Genomic DNA, 22,600 nt, shown 5'->3' on the forward strand with positions numbered 1-22,600 from the left:
AGTTTTGCAACAAATCTGGACCTAACCATATATACTCTTTTCTTTCTTCGCCCTTTCATTATTCATCCTCAGTTTCACAACAAGATACCAATCATCCGAACTCTCTTATAAACTATTTCGAACTAAAAGCTGCACTCAAATCCTATAAAAACACAAAAATTAGGGTTTTCTAGAATTATCTTGAAAAATTTCTCGAAAATTCCTTAGGCACCAACGAACCTCTAAATGAAGCCAGTAAATTTACCACTGACATACCGCTGACAATCGTTAATGAAAGGTCTTGCCCTAATCTATACTAAGATAAAAGAAAGATCATTACAAAAAAAAAATTTGTTAAAATTCTTTATAAAAGGTACATAAATTAAAAAACCCAAACGGGCTATGTCATGAAGACAAATTGTTTTCGGAATCCATATTCCATCATCAGTGTCTAGGTGTTCATTTTTTGAGCCACTAAATATCTGGGTAAAAACCCGATAAAAGTTATATGTTACAATTTAGTTTACATTATTTAGTCTTATATATTAGGATGTTAAAGTTACCAGTGGATATGATAACTCCACTCTCATTTATAAAAAAAACTGTTTCACAAATCCAAGGCAATAAAACTAACCTTCATCCTATGAATTTAGTCATCCTTCATTCCTATATCCTAACTATTTCTCCTATCATCTTCTTCAACAAGACAGTTATCTCTGACAGTCAATTCATTTCTGACACACTCGCTAATGGGGTTGAAGACAGATTCAATAAAAGTAATATGGCTTTTACTCCCAGTTCTTTACGCGCTCAATCTTTCTCCACCATCTCGTCAACTCCACACGATGTCAAGTTTATGAACGGCTTGTTTGCCCTAAATAAACTAAAATTTACCTTGTTTTCATGTACAAAATCTGCTGATGATCCCGATGATATCCCTTATATATTTTTAAAAAATCTCTCTAATACATCTCTCTCCAAACTTCTCGAAATTTATAACCTTATCTAGAACACACAAAAATTCCCAGATGTTTGGCGCAATTCTATAATCATTCCAATTAAAAAACCTGACCAGCCCTCTATAACTCCAATATCTTTCGTCTGATTTCTCTTACTTGTATTACCTGCAAACTTCTTGAAACAATGATCAATGAAATACTCACGTGGTTCGTTAAACAGTATAATATTATTCCCGACGCTCAATCCGGCTTCCGACGTAATCGGTCTACTATTGATAACTTTTTTATTTTTCAAACACACATTTCTTAAGCAATCTATAATCAACAAGATGTCGTAGCAACTATATTTAACGTTGAAGGGGCATTTTATTCAATCTCCAGAAAAGCAATCATTGACAAAAACTCCCACTATAATTTAAATGGTAATATTTTCTCATTTGTAAAAAAATATCTCATTGAAAGAATCTTTAAAGTCCTTGCCAAGGGTAAACTTTTTCGATCTCTTCCTCAAAATTAAGGTGTCCCTTTAGAATCTGCATTAAGTTTAACTTTATTCATTCTTGTCATCAACGAAATTTGCCTCCCATCAAATATGTTCAATACGCTGATGACCTAATCATTTACTGCCATCTTAAATCTGTCCCATCCTCATATAAACTTATACAAAGTGTAGTAAATCTACTTCAAGATAGATTTACCGAACTAGGATTATTACTCTCTGAGAGCAAAACCAAATTAATAAAATTTTCCATAGGGATTTCCACTCCCTTACCCCAAATTTTATTTAACAATTCTCTACTTTCTGGTGTTAATTATTGTAAAATTCTCGGTTTTATGTTTGACTCCAGATTAAATTGAAAAAATCAAATCTCTGAACTTAAAATCAATTGTTTTAAAAGGTTGAACATTGTTAAAACCCTCAGTCATCTTCAATGGGTTGCCAATAAAACTACTTCTAGGTCTGAGCGCTTTTCGCTTTAGTCTTATGAACTTTCTCCTACCCTAAGACGATAATCACTTCTACTTTCGTATGCTGCATCAACATCTGCAAATCCATTTAATCTTGTTCATTCCCTAATTGCTACAATGCCGTCTTCTTCCACTAACAATAACCAACACCTTATCATAAAACCTATACCTCAATTAATTTGTCCACTACTTGTGGACCTTTTATTGACCAAATATTGACCTTTTTCTGACTAGTTTATTTCCTCTACCTTTACTTCCCCTCTGGGCTAAAGATATCCCTTCAATATATACCTCACTCACTATTTTTAACAAACTTGAATTTTCTAACCTTCTTATAAAGAAAGCATTTTTAGAATTTAATTCTCTATACAGATGCTTTTAAAACTACCACTGGTATTGGTTGTACAGTAACCACTAAACATGAACTTGTAAGATCATTTCGGTTACCCTTAATATGCAACGTTTGCACAGGTGAACTATATAGTATTGTGTTGGCTTTTAAATGTATCTCACATCAAAACAGACATATTGCCATTTGTTCAAATTTTCTTTCATATATCCATTTAGTCAATACAATTTTCACTGAGCACCTATTAGTTCAAAACATTCATGACATATACCAAAATCTCTCTTACGATGTAACAGTCTCTCTCATATGGCTGCCTTCTCACACCGGAATTACTGGTAATAAAACAGCAGATCATTTTGCCAAAGAAGCTACCAACCATGGGGTGACTGAAGTCACTCCAATTCAACTAGCTAACGAATCTCGAAATTCGTTTTCAAAAAGTCGGTAGAGGATACTTGACAAAACTTAGAGCAAAAGAGCAAAACGACTTTTCATAAACTTCAATCTTTTATTGGTCATCTCTCCCTAGACTTCATAACTAGAAGAGAAGCATCGACTATTACAACTATGAATCAACCATACCAAACTTACCAACTGCAAACAATTCACCAACCTGTATAAAGCACTGGATTTGAAACCTACTCTAAGGAACTAGAGAATTGTCTACCTCTTCCTCAACTGTAAATTGTATATGTTGATTATGATACTTAAAAATGTTGACTATTTCAATAATTTTGTGTTTAGGAAGTGCCAAAACTAAATCATCTACATATCTTTAAAAAAAGGAATGAAAAAAGTACAATTGTTGATACAATCACTGATAACATCATCCTTGATATAGCTACTTAGAATGGGTGAAAGACTAGATCCCATACCCATACCCATACTACCAAAAAAAATTTGTTTTTGGTAGTCTATGGAATCTTTTTTTTTCCTATCTAAAAAATTTCTTTTTTCTTACTCTTATATATATATATATATATATATATATATATTCTTATATATATATATATATATATATATATATATAAAAATATGTTGGCATAACTGCCAAGTTATTTATATTTTGAATACAGAACTTAAATTGTTTTTTTACTTTATTGTGCAGAAAATTGCTTTTTTTTCAGTTGTGTTAATAATAATATTGTTGTAGGTAATGCTGCATTGGAAAGTCTGGAGCTACCCGATTTAAAAAAAAAATTCTATGCAGTAAGCATTTTGACCAAAACTATCTAAATGCAAACCAAAAAAATATAGTGAGGTAGAAGAGGAAGGTTTGTTAACGACACCACGCGTTTTTCATACGTATTCGATAGCAAAACAACCATCCACGGTGCCAATAGTGTTTCGCACTACATACATTGCTTATTTTAGTTCATGAAAACAATGTTACAATCAATTTTTATCACTAATTGTATCTTTATCACTTTGTAATTTAAAATTATTTCATTAATGAACAGCTCATTCATTTAAACTTCTCATTTATGTAAACAGAAATACAAAACTGGTGTTTATATTATAAAATACATTAATAAATAAAATAAAGGATACTATTTATTAAAGTGTTGTTAATTATTATTATTCCTTTTATCCCAACACATAGATTAATTTGTCCCTAAATATGTGTTGCCTCTTGTTGTGGCATATCGATGTGTTTATTTGTTTCAAAACCATTATCAAAAAACCATACCCATAAATTTACTATATTTTCAAACGTCATTTTAAAGATTAAAAGATTGAAAATTTAGTTTTCTCAAAACATACATAAAACCATTGTTTAAAAAGATTTTCTTTTTTAAACAATGATAAAACTTAAGTCTTGACTAAAAAATAAACCTCCGCATGAGTGTTCTAAGACGATAGCAATCGAGTGTATTTCAATTAAATATTTAATCCTTTTCTAGCAAATCATATCACCAAAATAAATATCTGATAAACTAATAAAAATTAAAAAAAAGTCAGCATTTACCTACTTTATTTAAATAGATTACTAACCGATTTAGATTTAGCAAGTCTCAAAGTATAAAAACAATTTGAAATATTCGCTCGAAATAGTCAAGTTATCTTTCACTAGACGCATACAACGATAATAACAATAAGCATTTTATTAAAGTCTTATATTTTCTTCACAATCTGGCATCCGTGTACAGGTTTGCCTTAGTCATGAGACAGGTAAAAATATACTCGAATAGAATCCTGCCGAGAATTAAGTTTCTGTTAATAGTTTTTTAAATTTATGACTAGAGGCCGCTACATGACGGCAGAGTAAAAGTCAAACATTTGTTCCATAAGAATTGTCTAACTAGTCCTATTTAAACAATGCTTATACCTTACTTTAAAACATGAATTTAATTTCGAGGATTCCTGTATTCTAGCTAAGGAAAAAACCATTCAAAACGCGTTTTCTTGGAAATGTGTTTCATAAAATCTAATACGTCTTGTATAAATAAAAAGTCAGACATAGATAAATTGAGCAACATTTATTGTTACTTACTGACAAAACATCAAAAATAAAATAAAGATTTACTTTTACGTATACACACCGTAATCCACCTGCATACAAAACATGTTGCATACTATCAAGACAGGTTTAAGATACTACTTCCATTAATATAATAGCAAGAACTCCTAATTACTTTTTAATCACACTATTTTTGTTTTTTTTTTTTCTGTTTTCTATGGATCAGTCAAAACACACCATGAAAAGATGTCACTAACAAAATTTTAAAATTTTAACTTTCCAACTAAATTTTAAAATGTATATTGTCCATTATTTTAAATGTTATATTTTATATGTGTGTTTTTAATGTTGAGTGTCGTAGCTTTAGAAAAATAATCTCAACGACTAGTAAATTGTAATGACAATTTGAGATATATTGTAAATATTTACACTCTCTTCTAATTACAGTGCCTTGAAGAAGGAATAAAAGAATTCCGAAAGCTCGACCAAAAGTCAAAAGAGTGTTTCTATAACATCCCGGCCAAACCTACTGACTGCAGCCCTAATAAACTGTGTTGTTTGTATATATATATATATATATATATATATATATATATATATATATATATATATATATGTATATATATATATATATATATATATATATATATGTATATATATATATATATATATATATATATATGTATATATATATATATATATATATATATGTATATATATATATATATATATATATATATATATATATATATATATTGTTCCGTCTCATTATAATTCACTTCATGTTATTCATATCGGTAATTCTTAAAATTTGGGTTATTTAGCTTCCAGAAATCTCTTAAAAGATTAAAATGTTTGTCAGTTTTACATATTTCTGGTGAAAGTTTGTAGATTAAACCTTCCCTTTAGAAAGTAGATACCCGGCAAATCCGTCGGCTATTGTTGTCGCAGTCGCTGCGTCTCTAGATGGTTCTGATAAAGACAATATAAATAAATTTGTAATGTACGTTATTTCCAAACGTTAAAATCTTATAGTTTTTAGAAACGACCCCCCTCCCCTAGGGGCTTCTGTTATACGTTTTGTAATGTATTTTTAGTAGTAGCATTCGACACTCTGTAGCAGTTCTGTAAACATGTATAGTAAGCAATAAATAGTTCTATGAAAATTGTCGTCGTATCTTATTTTAATTAAATAAAATAATATTTTATAGTACATATATCTCACGATAAACTATTCGTCTGTCGTGACATAATCCTTCGGCCGAATATAACTAGTGGTTTTCGTGTCGTAATTGAATAACTGAGATTAGTTATCGTCGAAAAAATAGGGCTTTTTATTGTATTGTAATTTATTGCTTTAAATCAAAGTAAAGTGGCCGTGAGTGAGGTGCATCAAGAATAAATCATCGCATTTTCGTCGGAATTCGCAAGGATTCATGACATATCGTCGTCGTATTCCTGTACCGTTAACAACAACGGTAATCATAGCATCAAATCAAATCCTAGCTGTCAATACCAGAAGTATCTAAAGTCACCAGTTCAAAGTAAGTCATTCGAACCACTCAATTAATCCATTCTTTTTGCTGTATTCCTTTTACTACTCATAACAATAATTAATATGCTCTCTGTTTCGAGTTTGTTCAAAATTAATTAGTAGGAATTTGAAAAACTGACCGCATAATTTTAATTGTTTATTACCGTTTTGTCTTGGCAAATTTTAGTTTTTTGGTTGTTTGTTTATATATATATATATATATATATATATATATATATATATATATATATATATATATATATATATATATATTAAAATGATATAGAATATAGGAGAAAGAAAAATAGTGATTAAAAATAATTTATAAGTTATATACTAGATAATATTAGATATAAAAAGTATTTGGTTATTTTAATAAATTATATACTAGAGAATTTTATAAAAATTATTTATATGAGGGTATTCTTAAGAAATTAAGTGTAAAAAATTTTATTTTAATAATTATAATATTGTAAAAATATTTAAGTGAGCCATGTGATTAGGCAACCAAATATACCTACTCGGGGAGGAAATAGGGTTAAATGTTAGTTTAAAATGTTTAGTTTACATATAGTCACTGATTTAAGTTATATTCTGATCTGAAAAGCCTAAATGTCAACAAAATTCTCGATAGAAAAGAAAGAAATTCTCTAGAATACAGAATTTAACCTTTGTTTACGGTAGAACTTTCTCGAATATGGTTATATCTATGGACATAATTGAACATATACTGTTTCGAGAACATTCATATGGAGGAAATGGAACAATTCTAATAGGATTCCTTGCCAGATGGTTCTGGAAGATTGAAAAGGTATAAATACTCGGTGATTTGGATTAAAAATGACCAGTCAGTTAGTAAGAAAATTAGTTACAGTTATAAAGTCAGTCGGTCCTATTTTCAAGATAGTTCAAGATAGAATACAGTCAATCAGTTGGTGAAATGTTCAATATAGTGAGTTCAATGAAGATTAAGAAACAGAATAAAGAAAATATTATTGAAGATTAAAAATTATGTTATGTACAAATGGTGATTGGATAATGGAAGGAAGTATTAATTGAAAATTAAAATTGTATAATATATTTGGTGATTGGATATTGGTATATTGAAAAGAAGAATAAATATAAATGCTGTTAAGAAGAAAAATATTTTAAATTGGTGGAAGCTGATAATTGGAAAAAGTAATTTCACAAAAACAAGGATAACCGAGGCTGAGAACGAAGACATTGAGTGGTGATTAAAATCTTTATTTTGGAGAACATTTTCATTTAGGCATTCAGTGAAAGAAAGGTACAAAGTTTTGTTAATATAATTTAGTTAGTGTCATAAGAATTTCAATTTTAAAGATAGTTTGTTTAAAATTTACATTATCTATATAATTTAATTAGTTTCATAAGAATTTTAATTTAAAGATAGTTTATTTTAAATTTTACATTGGTTATGTTAGATATATATGTGTGTTTCATAATAGATATAATAAAGATAATTTCAAAAAGTGCTTACAAACTAATTCTTTGAGAACCGCGATAAAAACCCTATATATATTATTAAAAAACACTCATTGCTCATCAGTCACAAATAATACATCATAACAATATATATATATATATATATATATATATATATATATATATATATATATATATATATATATATATATATATATTATAAAGATTTAAAATGACTGAAGACCAAGTTAAATCCCTTAATATCAAACGCGGTAATGTCAAACGATCTTTAACAACATATGAAAATTTTTTAAATAAATACAATCCTGAAACAGATTTTTTTAAGCTTAGAAAAACGGCATCAGGACATAGAAAAGGTTCGTGAAAATTTTGAAATCGTTCAAACGAAATTAGAAATATTACTTAAGGAATCGGATGAACTTACTAATTATCGTATAGAATTTGGGGAACGATATTATAAAACATACTCAATCGCCACAAAGTTTTTGTCTGGTCGGATTACGGAAAAATTTAAATCGTCAACGGTGGATGATACATCACCAGAACCAATATTTTCTAGCTTTCCTTCATCGTTGTCGTCGGCAGAAATTCAATCCTCAAACAACATTGCATTAACTGCTGCTGTTGCAAATAATTTTACAACAAATTTCCCGGCAGCATCACTTCCAAGTATTCCTCTACCTAGGTTTACTGGGGCTATAGACACGTGGTTAGGTTTTTTTGATTCATGAAGATAATAGCATTTCTTCCGTAAGAAAACTATTTTACTTGAAAAGTTGTTTAGAAGGATGAGCTGCTGACATAATATCTTCTATCGAATCGTCTGCTCAAAATTATGATGTCGCGTGGAATTTGTTACAAAAACGCTATGACGATCGAAAATTCATTCGGGATAGTTACATCAAATCGCTAGTTGGCACGCCGTGCATGTCAAAAGAATTTTCAACTCGCGCATTCTTGGATTATATTCAAAAATATTTAAGAGTGTTAAAAAATCTTGGTGAACCCATCGACTCGTGGAATTCGATTCTCGTCAGTTTATTCAAAGATAAATTCACCAATAGTATCCGCGAACGATGGGAGGATAGTACTAACGAATCGAGTAATCCAACAATGAAACAAATGATGTCAGCACGCTACAGCGTGAAAACAAGCGATCTTAGCAAGCTACTATCAAAAATCTTCCACCAAATAAATCAAAATCGTCGAATAGGACTTTGTATTCGCAAAATCATCAAACGTATACTGCAACTACTTTACAAAATAGTTGTATTTTTTGTAAAGGTGAGCATTATGTAAGTTCCTGCCGTAAATTCACATCGTTATCGCCTGTTGAACGTTAGGATGTTGCTAAAAAAGGTGGATGGTGTATTAATTGTTTACGCAAAAATCATCGCGTCTTACAATTCACCGCTTCCAACTGTCGCATTTGTCATCAAAAACACAATAGTTTGTTACATTTCGATAAACCAAAAAAAATTCGAATAACAATAAAAATACAAACATGAATACACAAAGTACTAGCGTAAATTTGCACGCTCATGTATCCACGGAAGATTAGCTACCGCAGTGGTAGATATCGTAAATGGTCGCGGAAAAGCTAAAACTTGAGTGTTTTTGGATGCTGGTTCTCAAGCACATTTTATTACAGAATCCGTGGCTCAATTTTTGACTCTAGATCAAAAACTCGTTAATATTACAGTTTCCGGGGTAGATGATTTATCGACTAAAATAACAAATTCTGCTCATGCTACAATTAAATCGCGTTTTAGCAAGTTTCAAAAAACTGTTGAATTCTTGATTTTACTACAAATCAGCAAAACAATGCCATCGATTCAAATAAATTCTAAGCAACTCAAAATACCAAAAAATATCATGTTAGCTGATCCTGAATTTTGCAAACATGCAAAAGTAGATGCTCTTTTGGAGTCAAATTATTTTACAAACTGCTCAGTGTAGGTCAAATATCGTTGAAAAATCAGCCTTATGCTGTTTTCCAAAAAACTTAACTGGATTGAGTTGTTGCGCGAGTAAAGCGCATTAAAACGCTTTTATCCGCTAGAAAATCGTTTTCGTAAAGATCCTGTTTTGCAGCTGGACTATTCTGCTTTTTTGACTGAGTATGAGAAATTAACATACATGTCGTATACAAATCATGTAAATGGCCAAGAAATTGGATTTATCTTCCTCATCACGCGATATTAAAATCTGAGAGGTCATGGCATTCTTTTGCATTTGGTTTTTTTTTGGTAGTGTTATGAATGTTGACATCAGCCAATATCTGGGAATGATTCTTGTACTATATTATATTGTATTGAATAAGTCGACCAATATTCCAATTTGCAGTTCTTCTATTAACCGTATTATGTCTACAGCTATTTCGTCAGGACCTGTTACCTTGTTGTTCTTTGTTCGCTTTATCACTTCTAATATCTCATCTTCGGTTATGTCTGGGCCATTGTCGAACTTTTCCTGCTCTAGTACTATCTCAGTCCGTTCGTCTTTAAATAGCTCTTGAATATATTCCTGCCATCTTTTAAGCCTTTCACCGACGTCTATAATTATTTTGCCGTTTTTATCCAGCAGTATGTTTAAATTTTTCTTAATATTAGTGCCTATTATTTGCCTAATTTTTTATGAAGGTTTGAGTTATCATGTTTCTCTACCAACTGTTCAATCTCTTCGCATCTGTCACTATACCATTGTGTATATACATGTTTTTCTATACATGTTTTTGTCTTTGGTTTTATAGGATCTCCTTGCTTCCATGAGATCCAGAATCTTATCGGTCATCCATTAATTTTTGTTCTTGATCAGCTTAGGTGTTAGTGTTGTCTCACATGTGGGTATAAGAGCATCTTTTATATGCCATTTCCTGTTCGCATCTTCGTAGGAATAATTTCTATTTTGGTGAGCTCTTCTTTAATTTTTAGTGTGACTTGATCTTTTTTTGATGGATCTCCCGAACGGGTTACTTGTATCCTCTCTACTGTAGTTTTAGCCACAAGCTTTTTAGATTATTTTATTCATTTTGAAAAACCACAGTCATGTAATATTGGCATAATTACTGTAATTTATATAATTTATATCATCTATCTTTGTTTATCTTTATTAGACAACACCCTAATATGGGTTTATTATTTCAGCATTTACTTAACTTTGTATCGAGGCCTGAGGATGCTTTGCATATTGTAGAAAGTGAAACCGGTCGTCTGGATAGTTAAATTAAACTGATTGTGAGTAAGTCTAATTTATTATTTATTTTACTTTTTGAAATGGACTCACACAAGCAACACATTCATGACTTTTTAGATTAATTCTAAACCTTCCTACAACTGGGTTGTGATCTGATCTCACATCAGCTTCGGGGTATGATTTTACTGATTTTATGGAATTTCGTTATCGTTTGCAGATGAGAAGGTGGTCAATTTGGCTTCTGATGACGTTATGTTGGTTGTCTGCTGGAGATTTACATGTATAGAGTCTCCTGGGCGGCAGATCATAATAAGTATTCGCGACAATAAAATTGGTCTCTTGGCAGAATTAAGCCAATCTGTCTCCTCTCTCGTTACGGGTGCCCAGTCCAAAGTTTCCAATAAAATCACCTTGACTTCCTCTACCGATTTAGATCTCCCATGACTATTGTAACGTCTCTAGATGTAGTTACTTCTTAATCTTGTTGCAATTCATTATAAAACTGTTCGAGCTCTTCATCCGACTTTTCTGCTGTAAGAGCATATACTTGAATTATACTGACTCTAGATTGAGCTGTTTTTAGTGTTACCATCATAACTCTATCCAAGATGGGTAAGCCAGTTACAAATTTCTGGGTAGTTTCGTCAACTAATATCGCTACTCCGTTCCAGTGATTTGCGTCACTGTCATTACCAGAATAATATATCTTTGTTTGGCCTACTAATATGTCACCTGAATTGGGCCATCTGCTCTCAATTAGTCCTAATATCTTTATGTCAAGTCTTTCCATTTCCTGAATGACTTTATGGACTTAACCTGCTTGGTATATTGACATACCATTCCACATGCCTATCTTCATACACTTCCTGTCGATTTTAGTCTTTTTTTTTGGACGATGTGTTACTAATGGGTATTTTACAGGGATTTTGATTGATATCGACCTGAGAGGCCCTGTGCTCTCTGAGTGATTTGCCTCCCCTGCCGGATCTTGGCCTCCGATATCCATGATCAGTAACAGAGTTACTTTTTTGTACAGCCATGATAATTGTACTAGGGATATCTGTGTAGAATTTTTAATGTAGTGGTTTTCCCTTGCCTTCTACATTCTTATGCCGTTGACAGTTTTATGCCGTTTTTGTTAATCCGCCTTCGAGGTCGATTTCTCAACCCCAGGACAAAAGAGTGCCCTACCACTTACTAACTCATCCGCCCGAAGCCGTTGCTCGGTAAGTGGGAGATTGCTTATACCGGCAATCACTCGGTAAAATTCTCGCCATATCTGGCTACCCTCACTTAGTTTAGCCTGCAGACCAATGAAGTTGCCCGGGGTGTGGCACTTGGAGCCATAAGTGAGAGTTAGTTGTCTTATGAGGACCAGTTATCAAGGACCATCTACCGTCTATGACGCTTGATGAGGTCGTTCCGACAAGAGGTGCTACCTCTATAACACAACTCTACACTCCTACAGAGAGATTGATATAAACCTACAATTATAAAATTTTTGTTTTAACCAGAACATGAATCTGACCTTATAAGCAAATCATTAATTTAAGGATGTTCTTCTTTTAAAACCTTACAAAATCGGAACAGACAACTCGCTATTTCAGTATTACCTCAGTTAGCTACATCTTCAGTTTACGTAAAAAAGTAAGATTTTGATCCTGATGAAGTTGTGCAATTATACAGCCACATTTGACGTAAATAGAATGCTGTTGATGTTAGAAGGTAACGGCATCGTTTGTTGTAGATTGATCATGATGTAGCACATATTGTTGTCAGATATTGGCTTTTAATTATCTACTTAATAGTATTTTCTCTAGAATCACATGTGCTACATGTATCATAGATATTTAAATGATAAATTAAATTTAGTATCGAACACATGGCGACATATGGAACGTGTAACTTAATATTTTTCACCAATTTGTTGTTCATCGCATCTTTCTAGGTACATTTCATTCAATTTTGTTACATCTAACATTGGTGACAAATACTTTCTATTCTGATTTTTTTTTTCGAGAATAATGAGAGCTCTCAGCTGGAAACAATTAAATATGTTGAGTAATGTAATCTATTACCGCTTCACAGACCTTGTGAGGCCTGTTTCTATGTTGCCCTTGTTTACTTGGACTTGGAGCTGGACAGATACTTTTTATCTTCCGTAAGAGTATTTAAAAGAACAATCTCTTAACTTGTTCTTTGTACCTGTATTTTTTCGTACCCCAGTACGAATTCAGTGTTTTGAAACTTGATTTAAGTCAATGTTTTTCAACAAATGGCAGTTTTTTGCGTAATTTTCTAATTTATAAAACCTTTTCAATATAGATTTTCTAGTTTCTAGGCTGAATTTGGTTCCGCACTTTATTCTGCATGCTGCTTTACATAATACTAAATCTTCCTCAATTTTTTGCTGGTATAATTTTACATATTTAGAAACATGTTCTAACGCTTTTTTTCTTCCATTCAACATGGGTGTATTCAAAAAATATAAAACTATATGTCGTAAGATTAAAATAAATTTACTGCTCATGAATCATAAACCATTTTAGTGAGGCCTACGTATGGTATCCATGTGTTTTTTTTTTTCATTTTATACTAAATATCTCAAAAGCACAAAACCAAATTTTTACTTATTAATAGCTCCTGGAGAATAATTTTATTAAATTTTGGACAATACGTAGTGTTTATTAAATCTTGAAACAGCCCAAATTACGGATATTACAATAAAATAGTTCATAATACAGATTAGAAAATATCCAAATACCTTTGATATTATCTTTAAAAGAAAATTATTATTATATTACCTTGTCAACGAGGCTGAAAAGGTAAAATATATATTCCCTTACCGACAGAATTTCCAGAAGTCGATGGTATCTGAATGTCCATACAATTCTGTTGATTGAATAGCTCGTTAACTTTACGGGTATTTAAATCAATCGAACATCTAGTCCAGTAGGTGACAAAACTGCAGTAAAAAGCATTAATTGATACTTTGCATAAAACAACAAGTATAAAACATACTTATATTAACTGATTAGTAATTGTAGGAAATATGAAAACTAATTGGTAAATTTAAGATTGAATTTCAAATAATATGGTTCTACAAATTATGCACAAAATCGCTTACCTTAAATTGGTGTTCTTTAGTATTTGGTTAATTATGCAGACCCAAATGTGACTACTCAATTCATCACTGCTCAATCCCCTCAATGGATTCCTTCCGTGAAATTCTTGTTGGACGCGAGACGGTACCGCCAGATACGTAACGTTCCGAATTCTTAACCTTTTTCGTTCAAGGTTGGAAGCGAAGTCGTACCTTGTCGGTTAAAATCTACTCATTGGGGCATGCCCATTTGGATATATGAGCGATTTGTGTGCGTCGAAGTAAAATCATATTATATCGGACTTTGAATGAAATGCGACCCATAAGCACATAAGGTTATTCTGCATTATTTTCTTCTTCTTCACGTGCCATCTCCGCGACGGAGGTTGGCAATCATCATGGCTATTCTGATCTTAGATGCTGCTGCTCTGAATAGTTCAATTGATGTGCATCCGTACCATTCCCTCAAGTTACGCAACCATGAGATTCTTCTTCTTCCTACACTTCTCTTGCCCTGGATTTTCCCTTGTATAATCAATTGAAGTAGGTTGTATCTCTCATTACGCATAACATGCCCCAGGTATTGCAGCTTTCGTATCTTGATGGTTTCCAATACTTCCATTCTTTTGTTGATTCTTCTCATGACTTCGTTGTTTGTTACATGCTCGGTCCATGATATCTTCAAGATTCTTCTATACACCCACATTTCAAATGCTTCCAACTTTTTAGCAGTCGACGCGTTAAGTGTCCATGCTTCTATCCCATAAAGCAGAGTCGAGAAAATATAGCACCTTGCCAGCCTAACTCTCAAGTCCAATTTCAGTTCTATTGCACAAAGTACCTTTCTCATTTTATTGAAGTTTGTACGTGCTTTCTCTATTCGAACTTTGATTTCTTTGGAGTAATCGTTTGTGTGATTAATTATTGTGCCAGGATAGTGGTAGTTTTCAACTTGTTCTAAAACACTACTGTTAATTGTCAGGCTTTCACCATTATTTTGGGTTTTTGATATCCTCATAAATTTGGTTTTCTTGGTGTTTATTGATAATCCATATTCCTCTCCATACTCAACTATCTTGTTCAATAGCTTTTGGAGGTCTCGGAGGTTGTCTGTTATAATGATAGTATCGTCCGCATATCTAATGTTGTTAATTGGTGTTCCATTGACCTTGATTCCTGCTGTTTCTCCCTCAAGAGCTCTTTTCATAATTTCCTCAGAGTATGCATTGAATAGTAGTAGTGGTGACAATACACACCCCTGTCGCACTCCTCTTTTTAACTTCGAACTCTTCTGATTTGTGTTCATTAATGCGTACGTGTGCCTGCTGTTTATAATATAGATTTGTTATAATTCGAAGGTCATTGTGTTGTATTTGTTTTGCTTTGAGGATGTCCATTAGCTCTTTGTGGCGGACTTTGTCGAAAGCTTTGTTGTAGTCTATGAAACAGACGTACATATCTTGGTTCACATCCAAGCATCTCTGGATTAGTACGTTGAATGCAAATAGAGCTTCACGGGTACCTACGCCATTACGGAATCCAAATTGAGTTTCTTCAATATCCATATCAAGTGTTTTGTAAATGCGTTTATGAATGATCTTTAAAAACAATTTAAGTGTGTGAGACATCAGGCTTATGGTACGGTGGTCGGTGCATTCTCTAGCATTTTTCTTTTTTGGGAGACAAATGAATGTTGAGGTCAACCATTCGTTGGGTATGTCACCCGATTGATAAATTTTATTAAAAAGCTTTAAGAGGACATCAATGTACTCATTTTCTATTATTTTAAGGATATCAATAGGCAGTTGATCTGGCCCCGGGCTTTTTCTGTTTCTGGTGTTCTTTAGTGCATACATTATTTCTTCCTTTGTAATTTCTGCACTTGTTTCTCTGTCCTCAAAAGACAAGTCTTGTGGGTTTCCTCTTTCGTCGTCGAAGAGCTCTCCCATATACTCTTCCCATCGTTTTAGTTTTTCGTCAGTCGTTATCATAGTATTTCCATTATTTTAAGGAAATATAATTATTAAAATCTAAAACTTATTCTACCCAAAATAAATTAAGTATTATAATAACATTCAATATAAAATAAAGAAATAAGTTTTGCCGAACATTCACCCCGCCAAAACGAATGTTTTCAAAGTAAGATAAAAAGAAAAAATTAATAAAACAAACTAAATTTAAACCTAATTAAAAAAAAGGTAGTTACCCTAATTGCCGAGAAGAGGACAAATCTTGACCACCGGTGTTTTCATCGTGCCGCGAGAAGTTTTGACTTTGACAACGCGAATTACATCATCCTGTCCCGGAAAGACGTTAACAATACGACCAAGTTCCCATTGAAAAGGAGCTTGCTGATCATTCTTAATAATTACCAGATCCCCTTTAGAAACCGGAGGAGACTGTTTTGTCCACTTGTGTCTTTGTTGAAGAGTGTTAATATACTCTAAAGACCAACGTTTCCAGAAATCGCTTTGGATACTTTGCAGTAGCTGCCAACGACTTAATTTATTAAGACTTAAATGATCTAAATTGGGTTCAGGAATCGGATTATTTAACGACTCGAAAACCAAAAATTGTCCAGGCGTAAGTGGCTGTAGATCATTCGGATCTGTGCTAATGGGACACAAGGGACGAGAATTCAGGATAGCCTCGATCTGTGTTAGAACTGTATAGAATTCTTCAAATGTTAGGATTTGATTTCCCGTAACTCGGTAAAAATATGATTTAAATGACTTGACGCCAGCCTCGGCAAATCCATTCAAATGAGGAGAAGCGGGAGCATTAAAATTCCAAGAAATGTTTAATTTTTGTGCGGTATTTTGAGCAAGTTCTATCAATTGGTTATTAGCACCCTTAAAATTAGTGCCCTGATCACTAACAATATGATTGCACCTGCCCCTTCGAGCAATGAAGCGCCTAAAAGCTTCGATACTATCATTATAACAGACAACCTCCGAGACCTCCAAAAGCTATTGAACAAGATAGTTGAGTATGGAGAGGAATATGGATTATCAATAAACACCAAGAAAACCAAATTTATGAGGATATCAAAAACCCAAAATAATGGTGAAAGCCTGACAATTAACAGTAGTGTTTTAGAACAAGTTGAAAACTACCACTATCCTGGCACAATAATTAATCACACAAACGATTACTCCAAAGAAATCAAAGTTCGAATAGAGAAAGCACGTACAAACTTCAATAAAATGAGAAAGGTACTTTGTGCAATAGAACTGAAATTGGACTTGAGAGTTAGGCTGGCAAGGTGCTATATTTTCTCGACTCTGCTTTATGGGATAGAAGCATGGACACTTAACGCGTCGACTGCTAAAAAGTTGGAAGCATTTGAAATGTGGGTGTATAGAAGAATCTTGAAGATATCATGGACCGAGCATGTAACAAACAACGAAGTCATGAGAAGAATCAACAAAAGAATGGAAGTATTGGAAACCATCAAGATACGAAAGCTGCAATACCTGGGGCATGTTATGCGTAATGAGAGATACAACCTACTTCAATTGATTATACAAGGGAAAATCCAGGGCAAGAGAAGTGTAGGAAGAAGAAGAATCTCATGGTTGCGTAACTTGAGGGAATGGTACGGATGCACATCAATTGAACTATTCAGAGCAGCAGCATCTAAGATCAGAATAGCCATGATGATTGCCAACCTCCGTCGCGGAGATGGCACGTGAAGAAGAAGAAAATAATGCAGAATAACCTTATGTGCTTATGGGTCGCATTTCATTCAAAGTCCGATATAATATGATTTTACTTCGACGCACACAAATCGCTCATATATCCAAATGGGCATGCCCCAATGAGTAGATTTTAACCGACAAGGTACGACTTCGCTTCCAACCTTGAACGAAAAAGGTTAAGAATTCGGAACGTTACGTATCTGGCGGTACCGTCTCGCGTCCAACAAGAATTTCACGGAAGGAATCCATTGAGGGGATTGAGCAGTGATGAATTGAGTAGTCACATTTGGGTCTGCATAATTAACCAAATACTAAAGAACACCAATTTAAGGTAAGCGATTTTGTGCATAATTTGTAGAACCATATTATTTGAAATTAAATCTTAAATTTACCAATTAGTTTTCATATTTCCTACAATTACTAATCAGTTAATATAAGTATGTTTTATACTTGTTGTTTTATGCAAAGTATCAATTAATGCTTTTTACTGCAGTTTTGTCACCTACTGGACTAGATGTTCGATTGATTTAAATACCCGTAAAGTTAACGAGCTATTCAATCAACAGAATTGTATGGACATTCAGATACCATCGACTTCTGGAAATTCTGTCGGTAAGGGAATATATATTTTACCTTTTCAGCCTCGTTGACAAGGTAATATAATAATAATTTTCTTTTAAAGATAATATCAAAGGTATTTGGATATTTTCTAATCTGTATTATGAACTATTTTATTGTAATATCCGTAATTTGGGCTGTTTCAAGATTTAATAAACACTACGTATTGTCCAAAATTTAATAAAATTATTCTCCAGGAGCTATTAATAAGTAAAAATTTGGTTTTGTGCTTTTGAGATATTTAGTATAAAATGAAAAAAAAAAACACATGGATACCATACGTAGGCCTCACTAAAATGGTTTATGATTCATGAGCAGTAAATTTATTTTAATCTTACGACATATAGTTTTATATTTTTTGAATACACCCATGTTGAATGGAAGAAAAAAAGCGTTAGAACATGTTTCTAAATATGTAAAAATTATACCAGCAAAAAATTGAGGAAGATTTAGTATTATGTAAAGCAGCATGCAGAATAAAGTGCGGAACCAAATTCAGCCTAGAAACTAGAAAATCTATATTGAAAAGGTTTTATAAATTAGAAAATTACGCAAAAAACTGCCATTTGTTGAAAAACATTGACTTAAATCAAGTTTCAAAACACTGAATTCGTACTGGGGTACGAAAAAATACAGGTACAAAGAACAAGTTAAGAGATTGTTCTTTTAAATACTCTTACGGAAGAGAAAAAGTATCTGTCCAGCTCCAAGTCCAAGTAAACAAGGGCAACATAGAAACAGGCCTCACAAGGTCTGTGAAGCGGTAATAGATTACATTACTCAACATATTTAATTGTTTCCAGCTGAGAGCTCTCATTATTCTCGAAAAAAAAAAAATCAGAATAGAAAGTATTTGTCACCAATGTTAGATGTAACAAAATTGAATGAAATGTACCTAGAAAGATGCGATGAACAACAAATTGGTGAAAAATATTAAGTTACACGTTCCATATGTCGCCATGTGTTCGATACTAAATTTAATTTATCATTTAAATATCTATGATACATGTAGCACATGTGATTCTAGAGAAAATACTATTAAGTAGATAATTAAAAGCCAATATCTGACAACAATATGTGCTACATCATGATCAATCTACAACAAACGATGCCGTTACCTTCTAACATCAACAGCATTCTATTTACGTCAAATGTGGCTGTATAATTGCACAACTTCATCAGGATCAAAATCTTACTTTTTTACGTAAACTGAAGATGTAGCTAACTGAGGTAATACTGAAATAGCGAGTTGTCTGTTCCGATTTTGTAAGGTTTTAAAAGAAGAACATCCTTAAATTAATGATTTGCTTATAAGGTCAGATTCATGTTCTGGTTAAAACAAAAATTTTATAATTGTAGGTTTATATCAATCTCTCTGTAGGAGTGTAGAGTTGTGTTATAGAGGTAGCACCTCTTGTCGGAACGACCTCATCAAGCGTCATAGACGGTAGATGGTCCTTGATAACTGGTCCTCATAAGACAACTAACTCTCACTTATGGCTCCAAGTGCCACACCCCGGGCAACTTCATTGGTCTGCAGGCTAAACTAAGTGAGGGTAGCCAGATATGGCGAGAATTTTACCGAGTGATTGCCGGTATAAGCAATCTCCCACTTACCGAGCAACGGCTTCGGGCGGATGAGTTAGTAAGTGGTAGGGCACTCTTTTGTCCTGGGGTTGAGAAATCGACCTCGAAGGCGGATTAACAAAAACGGCATAAAACTGTCAACGGCATAAGAATGTAGAAGGCAAGGCAAAAACCACTACATTAAAGATTCTACACAGATATCCCTAGTACAATTATCATGGCTGTACAAAAAAGTAACTCTGTTACTGATCATGGATATCGGAGGCCAAGATCCGGCAGGGGAGGCAAATCACTCAGAGAGTACAGGGCCTCTCAGGTCGATATCAATCAAAATCCCTGTAAAATACCCATTAGTAACACATCGTCCAAAAAAAAAGACTAAAATCGACAGGAAGTGTATGAAGATAGGCATGTGGAATGGTATGTCAATATACCAAGCAGGTTAAGTCCATAAAGTCATTCAGGAAATGGAAAGACTTGACATAAAGATATTAGGACTAATTGAGAGCAGATGGCCCAATTCAGGTGACATATTAGTAGGCCAAACAAAGATATATTATTCTGGTAATGACAGTGACGCAAATCACTGGAACGGAGTAGCGATATTAGTTGACGAAACTACCCAGAAATTTGTAACTGGCTTACCCATCTTGGATAGAGTTATGATGGTAACACTAAAAACAGCTCAATCTAGAGTCAGTATAATTCAAGTATATGCTCTTACAGCAGAAAAGTCGGATGAAGAGCTCGAACAGTTTTATAATGAATTGCAACAAGATTAAGAAGTAACTACATCTAGAGACGTTACAATAGTCATGGGAGATCTAAATCGGTAGAGGAAGTCAAGGTGATTTTATTGGAAACTTTGGACTGGGCACCCGTAACGAGAGAGGAGACAGATTGGCTTAATTCTGCCAAGAGACCAATTTTATTGTCGCGAATACTTATTATGATCTGCCGCCCAGGAGACTCTATACATGTAAATCTCCAGCAGACAACCAACATAACGTCATCAGAAGCCAAATTGACCACCTTCTCATCTGCAAACGATAACGAAATTCCATAAAATCAGTAAAATCATACCCCGAAGCTGATGTGAGATCAGATCACAACCCAGTTGTAGGAAGGTTTAGAATTAATCTAAAAAGTCATGAATGTGTTGCTTGTGTGAGTCCATTTCAAAAAGTAAAATAAATAATAAATTAGACGTACTCACAATCAGTTTAATTTAACTATCCAGACGACCGGTTTCACTTTCTACAATATGCAAAGCATCCTCAGGCCTCGATACAAAGTTAAGTAAATGCTGAAATAATAAACCCATATTAGGGTGTTGTCTAATAAAGATAAACAAAGATAGATGATATAAATTATATAAATTACAGTAATTATGCCAATATTACATGACTGTGGTTTTTCAAAATGAATAAAATAATCTAAAAAGCTTGTGGCTAAAACTACAGTAGAGAGGATACAAGTAACCCGTTCGGGAGATCCATCAAAAAAAGATCAAGTCACACTAAAAATTAAAGAAGAGCTCACCAAAATAGAAATTATTCCTACGAAGATGCGAACAGGAAATGGCATATAAAAGATGCTCTTATACCCACATGTGAGACAACACTAACACCTAAGCTGATCAAGAACAAAAATTAATGGATGACCGATAAGATTCTGGATCTCATGGAAGCAAGGAGATCCTATAAAACCAAAGACAAAAACATGTATAGAAAAACATGTATATACACAATGGTATAGTGACAGATGCGAAGAGATTGAACAGTTGGTAGAGAAACATGATAACTCAAACCTTCATAAAAAATTAGGCAAATAATAGGCACTAATATTAAGAAAAATTTAAACATACTGCTGGATAAAAACGGCAAAATAATTATAGACGTCGGTGAAAGGCTTAAAAGATGGCAGGAATATATTCAAGAGCTATTTAAAGACGAACGGACTGAGATAGTACTAGAGCAGGAAAAGTTCGACAATGGCCCAGACATAACCGAAGATGAGATATTAGAAGCGATAAAGCGAACAAAGAACAACAAGGTAACAGGTCCTGACGAAATAGCTGTAGACATAATACGGTTAATAGAAGAACTGCAAATTGGAATATTGTTCGACTTATTCAATACAATATAATATAGTACAAGAATCATTCCCAGATATTGGCTGATGTCAACATTCATAACACTACCAAAAAAAAACCAAATGCAAAAGAATGCCATGACCACCGGATAACAAGTTTAATGAGTCACACGCTCAAAATATTTTTAAAAATTATACACCGGAGAATACACAACAAACTTGAGCAGGACATAAGTGACACACAATTTGGATTTAGAAATGCACTGGGAACGAGGGAAGCACTGTTCACTGTGAATGTACTTGTGCAAAATTGCATGGATGCTAATCAGCCAGTATATATGTGTTTCTTGGATTACAACAAAGCCTTCGATAAGGTCAGACATAACCGTCTTATCGAATTACTTGAAAAGAAAAACTTAGATATGAGAGACATCAATATCATTAGGGCTATCTATTATAATCAGATCGCTTTGGTAAAAGGGAACAACGTCTTTTCAAATGAAATACAGATTAAGAGGGGCGTCAGGCAGGGCTGTGTCCTGTGTCCCACTTTGTTCAATTTGTATTCAAAGGAAATAATCCAG

At 33.1% G+C, this 22,600-nt stretch overlaps 1 protein-coding gene across 1 annotated transcript; it reads right to left on the reverse strand.

Annotated features, from left to right (window-relative positions):
* Window positions 1–16,223: 16,223 nt before the first annotated feature.
* Window positions 16,224–19,472, reverse strand: LOC140435832 (uncharacterized). The gene is made up of 2 exons (XM_072524548.1): window positions 19,443–19,472; window positions 16,224–16,868 (listed from the first exon to the last, which is right to left on the reverse strand). Exons 1-2 carry the CDS (start codon window positions 19,470–19,472, stop codon window positions 16,224–16,226), a joined length of 675 nt encoding a protein of 224 aa, XP_072380649.1.
* Window positions 19,473–22,600: the final 3,128 nt, after the last annotated feature.

This window comes from Diabrotica undecimpunctata, chromosome 3 (genome assembly GCF_040954645.1).
Source record: "Diabrotica undecimpunctata isolate CICGRU chromosome 3, icDiaUnde3, whole genome shotgun sequence".
Lineage (NCBI taxonomy): Eukaryota > Metazoa > Arthropoda > Insecta > Coleoptera > Chrysomelidae > Diabrotica > Diabrotica undecimpunctata.

What these genes read in the sequence shown, in the direction of transcription:
- LOC140435832 (XM_072524548.1), bottom strand. Translation starts at nt 19,472, where the DNA reads ATGCTGTTGATGTTAGAAGGTAACGGCATC. An exon ending in TGTTAGAAGGTAACGGCATC is followed by an intron (nt 16,869 to 19,442) that starts GTTTGTTGTAGA and finishes ACTAATTTTAAG; the next exon opens with GGTGCTAATAACCAATTGAT.